This window comes from Penaeus monodon, chromosome 17, assembly GCF_015228065.2.
Source record: "Penaeus monodon isolate SGIC_2016 chromosome 17, NSTDA_Pmon_1, whole genome shotgun sequence".
Taxonomy (NCBI): domain Eukaryota; kingdom Metazoa; phylum Arthropoda; class Malacostraca; order Decapoda; family Penaeidae; genus Penaeus; species Penaeus monodon.
Window position 1 is genome coordinate 47,317,536 of NC_051402.1, and position 7,171 is coordinate 47,324,706.

General features: G+C 40.7%; 2 protein-coding genes across 2 annotated transcripts; both read right to left on the reverse strand.

Moving 5' to 3' along the window:
- Positions 1 to 3,874: 3,874 nt before the first annotated feature.
- Positions 3,875 to 4,524, reverse strand: LOC119583401. The gene is made up of 2 exons (XM_037931870.1): positions 4,228 to 4,524; positions 3,875 to 4,168 (listed from the first exon to the last, which is right to left on the reverse strand). The coding sequence occupies exons 1-2, from the start codon at positions 4,522 to 4,524 to the stop codon at positions 3,875 to 3,877; spliced, it is 591 nt and encodes a 196-aa protein (XP_037787798.1).
- A 78-nt stretch (positions 4,525 to 4,602) lies between these two features.
- LOC119583402 (craniofacial development protein 2-like) lies at positions 4,603 to 5,346 on the reverse strand. Its single transcript, XM_037931871.1, has 2 exons — positions 4,818 to 5,346; positions 4,603 to 4,673 (listed from the first exon to the last, which is right to left on the reverse strand). Exons 1-2 carry the CDS (start codon positions 5,344 to 5,346, stop codon positions 4,603 to 4,605), a joined length of 600 nt encoding a protein of 199 aa, XP_037787799.1.
- Positions 5,347 to 7,171: the final 1,825 nt, after the last annotated feature.

Sequence of the window (7,171 nt, forward strand, 5' to 3'; positions counted from 1 at the left end):
CACACTATATATATATATATATATATATATATATATATATATATATATATATGTGAGTGTGTGTGTGTGTGTGTGTGTGTGTGTTTTTGTTTTTTTTTCCAAGTGCTTTGTCCCACAAGGACGTTAGCAATCATGGATTCCCATGATTTTCTTGGCAATTTAGAGCGGTGCCGTTGCCTCCGCCCGGTGTTTTTATAGAGTCACCATCTCTATTTACCCGGTTCTGGGACCGGCACTGACCCGGGCTGGCCTACCCACCCAGCGGCTAGGTAGGCAATCGAGGTGAAGTTCCTTGCCCAAGGGAACAACGCGCCGGCCGGTGACTCGAACCCTCGAACTCAGATTGCCGTCGTGACAGTCTTGAGTCCTACGCTCTAACCACTCGGCTACCGCGGCCTCTTTTTTTCTTTCTTCTTCTTCTTCTTCTACCACCTCACTACTCTTGTCGCAATTGCCATACAGCGCGGAGAAGTAGTTCTGTACTTTCCACCACAGTCATTTCGGATGCTTGGTGATATTACTGCCATGAAGGTGATTCGATCGCGGAACCATGAGGTTCGGAGTCCAACCCTGTAACCACTGGGCTGTGGAGGCAGCAAAGTATTTTTTGTGTCATGCGCGAGGGCGTCGAGGATCATGCATTTCCATCCTACTCTTTCTTGAGAGTTGCATGATTTGACTATCACATTTGACACCATCTCTATCTAAATGGTGGGTAACGTCCCACACGGACCCTGCCCTTTAATGGCTCTTGTTTTTATTGCCACTGGGTATTTGGCTACCCTCCTCACCAAGCAAGATTGGTGGGGTTGCCGGTTTAGTCGCCGACGACTCGACCCGAGACAGGTAGTACAGGGTTACATGATGCCTGTAGCAGGCAAACACCTGACCTGTTGTTGTTATTATAGTTATCATTATTATCATTATTGTTATTATTAATATTACTATTATAATTATATCATTACAGTTATCAATATAAGTATTATTATTATTATTATTATTATTACTATTATTATTACTATTATTATTAATATTATTATCATTATTATTAGTAGTAGTAGTCGTATCATTATTATTACTTTTATTATCATTATCATTATTATTGTTATCATTATCATTACTGTCATTATCATTATTAATGTAATATTATGATTTTTATTATTGAGATTATTATCATTATTATCATAACTATCATTAATAAAAATAAACATTAATAATGATGATAATGATAATAATGATAATTATAATTATAAAATGATCATGACAATAACAATAACAAGAGCATGAAGGTTAATAAATATAATAATAAAATAATGATAATATCGTATCCTATTTTGAGGAACACGACCCAATCCGTGTATGTATTTGTATATACATGGACACGTGTACAGTAAGCCTCTGTACGTGGAAGTCAAGTAAATTCCACTGCTCGTTGTACCTTTTCACCTCCTAAGCTGATACTTCCAACTCTCTGCGTCCCATTACTGGTATTGAGGTACTCCGCCTTCGTTCTGCTTACTTTCATACCGCGCCTCTTTAGGGCTCGAGTCCATTGCTCTAGTTTCTCTTCGCATGTCTCTCTATCATTGATGCATATGACATCATCAACATACATTATATCCCATGGTGATGGCCTTCGTACATCCTCTGTCAGGCAATCCATGACAACTGCAAATAATAATGGATTGAGTGCCGAACCCTGATGTACCCCTACTTTTATCTCAAATTTCTCGCTTTTCCCTGACTGGCATCTAACTTCTGTTGACGCATTACGGTACATATCTTGTACTAGTCTTACGTAGCTTTCTGGGACTCCTTTTAGTCTTAACTCTCATCATCATCAATAACGGTATGCTCATGTTTGAGCAGCCGTGGACCTCTCCACCATCCTTCGCCACTAAACTCGATTTTACGCTTTTCTTTCCACTTGTACCATCGACAGCCCGCAAATATATTTGATATTGTCGCTCAGTCTTGTCTTTGATTTACCTCTTCCTCTGTTTCCTATCACCATCCTTGTCAGCAAGTCTTTCTCAATACTTTTACTTCTCATCACATGACCAATAAACTTTAATTTCCTCCTGTTCAAGATGTCCAATAGCCGGTCTTTACAATTTATTTTTCTCAGCACTTCATCATTCGTTTTCTTCTCTGTCCAGCTAATAGGCAGTACTCGTCTGTAACACCACATTTCAAAACTATTGATCTTTTTCTTGTCTATCTACTTCAGCACCCAACACTCAGAACCATATGATGCAATTGGGAAAACTAATGAGTTCAATAACCTCAGCTTTGTCCGTAAGGTAATGCTTCGGTCTTTCCAGATGTTATTGAGAGCAATTGTGGCGTTTTTGGCAATGGCAATTCTTCTTTTTATCTCCGGTGAATCATCATATGTATTAGTTAAAACAGCTCCAAGATAAGTGAACTCTTCCACATTTTCCACAATCATTCCATTGATTGTAACATGTTCATCATTGTTCATTGCCGGTTATCTTTGAAACTTCATGATCTTAGTTTTCTTGGCATTAAGAAACAAGCCAGCCTTTTCGCTTGCTTCTCTAACTTTATCTACTAGTTGTTGTAGTTCAGTGATACTGCTGGCAATCAAAACTATATCATCGGCGTACCTCAGATTTGATATTTTGTATCCTCCAACATCCACAGTTCCTTCAAAATTCTCTAGAGCACCTCTCATAATTGTTTCAGAATATATGTTAAAGAGGTGCGGAGACAGAATGCAACCCTGTCGCACTCCTTGTTTGACTTTGAACCATTCTATTAACCCATAAGTGGTTCTTACAGCTGCTTGTTGTTGGTCATACATGGCTTTTATTAGTTGGATGATGTGTTTTGGAAACTTCATATCGTTCATGTTATTCCAGAGGATATCGTGATCAACAGTATCAAAAGCTTTCACATAATCGATGAAGCACAGGTATAGGTCTTTTTGATGTTCTCTGTTTTTCTCTATGATCAATTTTATATTTAGAATCTGGTTTCTGTTACCTTTTCCAGGGCGAAAACCTGCTTGTTCGTCTGCAACTTCCTCTCTTAACTTCAACTTCATTCTTTCAGCAATAATTTTCAACAAAATTTTGCTGACTTATTAATGCAATTGTCCTATTATTGTTGCACTGGGGTGCATCACCTTTTTTAGGTATGGGAGTAAAGTTTGATTTTACCCAGTCTTCTGGCCATCTTCTTTTATTCCATATTTTTGTACAGAGTTTGTAGAAGAAGTATTCAACACTTTCGCCAGCATTCTTAATTAGTTCTGCTGTTATTTCATCTATTCCGGGGCTCTTGTTATTCTTTACTTCTTTTATGGCTTTTATAACTTCGTCTAGCAGTGGCGGTGGTTCATCTTCATTGTTATTGAGTCTAATTAATGTTGTTGTTAGATCTTTATTCTTTTTGTATAGGTTGGAACAATATTGATTCCATCTATCTCTGACTTCTTTTCCATCAAATAAAACAAGTCCATCTTCAGTTTTGATAGTGTCCATTGTAGGTTTTAATTTTCGTGTGATGTTTCGTACTCCTTGGTAGAGTTCTTTAGGGACTCTATCGTAGGCTTATTCTAAGTCAATAAACACACAGTGTAGCTCCTGTCCTTCCCTGTACTTTTCCATCAGCAACCGTAGTGCATAAATGGCATTGGCATGAATCCAAACTGTTCCTCACTGATTTTAACTATTCCTCTGATCCGATTGTTCATTATTCTCTCCCAGATCTTCATTGTGTGTGACATGAGCTTTATGCCTCTATAGTTCCCACATTCCTGAATGTCCCCTTTGTTCTTAAAGATGGGGATCAGTGTGCTGGTTCTCCATTCCTCAAGCATAGTACCAGTGTTTAAGATGTCATTCAACTATTTCGTCTGTAATTCCACTCCTGTATTTCCTAGGTGTTTCCGAACTTCTGCTGGTATGTTGTCAGGGCCAACACTCTTCCCATTCTTCATCTTTCTCAAAGCAACTTTCACTTCGGTTTCAGTAATTCTTTCCATGGGTTCCCCTGCTAATGGTTGGATACTTCTATGTTCACGTTCATTTTCAACATTCATCAGGTGCTGGAAGTATTCTTTCCATCGATTCTTTATCTGTCTGTCATTGCTTAGGATATTTTCATTGGCATCCTTTATCGTCTTTGCTTGATACACATCCTGTGAGTTTTTATTTCTTTCTTTCCCAATTCTCAATGCTTTGATAATTCCATCTTGACCATTTCTAGACTGTTGTACAGTTCTTCATATGCTGTGGCCTTCACTTTAGCAACTGCAAGCTTAGCGGTCTTATTAACTTCTTTGAACGCTTTGATGGTCTCTTCCGTTCTGTTGTGGTCCCTATTCTTCTTACATTCCTTCTTTCTCTTCACTACCAACTGTACCTCTTCGTTCCACCACCAGATCTCCTTACCTTCTTTCTTATTCCCGGAACTTTCCCCAAGCGCTTTCTTTGCACTTTTTCTAATTTTGGCACTGATGGTCTCCCAGTTTTTTTCCCCTTTTTCTAACTCCATCTCTACATTTAGTACAAATTTCTCTCGACACTCACTTTCCTTGAGTTTCCACCATTTCGTTTTCCGTATTCCTTTCTGCTATATGGGTTTGATAGTTTTAATTTTGATTTTGTAAACTAGGGGCCTATGCTGTTTTGCCACACTCTCACCTGGTAGGACTTTGCAATCGAGTACATCCTTTAGGTATTACCTCCTGCATGCTATGTAATTTATCTGTGCATTATTATTGCCAATTTTGTAGGTAATCTTCTGTTGTTCTAGTTTCATAAAGTATGTGTTGACTAATGCCATACCTCCTGCTTTTGCCCAGTCTACAATACGGTCGCCGTCGTCATTACGTATACCTACTCCATGCCTACCCATGCACTCACTTGATCCTGTATTGCCTTCGCCATGTCCATTCAAATCACCACCCACCCACATTACTTCTAATGGTGGTATATTCTGTATAACACATCCGAGATTGTCCCAAAATTCTTCCTTTTCCTCTTCCTCGCATCCTGTTTGAGACGCATAGGCACTGACAATGTTGATAATCGTATTTTCCACTTGTATCTTGACTCTCATTAACCTGTCCGATTTTCGATTCACTTCTAATACGTTCTTCTTCATCTCCGGGTCCAAGATGATTCCAACCCCATTTCGTCTGTTGTTCATACCATAGTAAAACAACTTATATCCATTACCGATTTCTTTTGCCTTCTCACCTCTCCATTTGGTTTCCTGAATGCATAATATGTTGATTCTTCTGCGCTCCATGAGATCGACTAGTTCCATGCTTTTACCACTGAGACTTCCTACATTTACTGTCCCAAGCACCATCACTTTCTCCACCTTCTTATCTCTCTTCTCCCTCCTCTTAGCTAGCTTCTTTAGCCGTATCCGCTCTTGATACGGTAGCCGTAGTCCATTTCTCACAGGTGAACGGCGACCTACCTGCGCGTCGCCTACCAGGTACGCCGTAGCATTTCCCTGTCTTCGATTTTTTATCCACATCATAATATTAGATTGGCAGCTTCGTATTAAGGCCGGATGCCCTTCCTGACGCCACCACAGATGTCGGCGGTGGACCTAGCCCTTGCCTGAATAGGCATACCCTACAAGGCAGCAGGGGGATTTGGAGTGAGAGTTCCCTTCTCCTAGCCTTTGCCTGAAGAAGCATACCCTACAAGGCAGCAGTGGGATGCAGTTTAATGTCATACACGTCATAGGCGATATGTTACACAGCAATATAAACTAAATATAATCTTCTATCTTTCACACAGTGTAACATAAAAAAGGCAATATATATGTAATATAATCATATAACTATCACAATATACGTAGGATGACATTGTAAGAGAGAAAAAGGCTGCCCTGAAGCAGAAGTCTAAGATGGGGCCAAGCTCACCTCTGCCTAATAAAGTCTGCAACTGCTGTGGTCGTCAACATGAGAAAGGTCTAGGCAAGGCCACCACTTCCATATGTCGTGCTTGTGGCAAGAAAGGCCATTGGGATTCTACTGCAAAGTGTCCTGCCAGGAATGCCAGATGCAAGGTTTGCAATCGGCAGGGAAACTATGATAAATGCTGCACAAAGAAAAGGATGGCTAACAAGACAAAAGAAGAGGACGCAAACCAGAACTTGAAAGTAGTAAGTTCTGTACCCCCTTCAGTGTCACATGCCAGGAGTGTCACCTCTACTGCCTCAGCCTTCCCCTAAAGTCCGCGTATCAATTCGGCATAAGGATTCATCAGGTAGCCATCATCCCTGACACAGGTGCAGACACAACTGTCATTGGACTACAGCATCTTAGTAGTCTTGGCCTTTCAAAAGAAGACTTGTCACCACCGGCAGAGACAGTGTACAACAATGCAGATGGGTCACAGATGCCACCTGCAGCTGGATCATTTTGTGGAATTATCACCTATGGCGACCGTTCAACTACATGTTGGATTGATGTCCAGCCTTTGCTTACGACCCCGACGGAAACAATACAGCCTCCGAAAGCATTATCAGCAGATGCGAGTCCCCAACATTTCCGTGAATGGAAGCACGAATGGTCCAATTATGCTGTCATGGTGCATCTCCTTAGTCTGCCATCATCAAAGCAGCATATACAGTTACGCATATGCCTTACACCTGAGATGCGACGGGTGCTGGAGCACAAGTTAAACGTTCCTGCAGACCCAACATACTCAGTAGATGTACTGACAAAGCTCGAGGAGCATATAAAAAATGCCAGTAATGAGGCGCTGCGACGGCGAATGCTTCGATGACTTTTGGATATGGTTGAAAATCTTGTCACAGAAGATAGACCTTTGCAAGGTTCAGGACCAAACATGCTGTGAGCAGTGGATGAAACACGGCATACTAATGGATATACGTGATGAGGAACTTACCCAGAAGTTCATTCAGATGGTCTGTTCAGCGACATTGCAGGATGTTTTGGAGAAATGCAGGTCTCATGAATCATCAAAGACAGCAACATCATTTCCAGCCGATAATTTGCAACCTTTCTTCAGCGATGGGGAGTGTGTCATGTCATGTCAAGTCCCCATTACCCACAGGGCATGCAGAGGCTGTTGTGAAGAAAGTCAAGTATCTGATCCTAAAGACAGCACCCAACAGGAATATGACTGTGAGGAGTTTGACAGAGGATTATTGG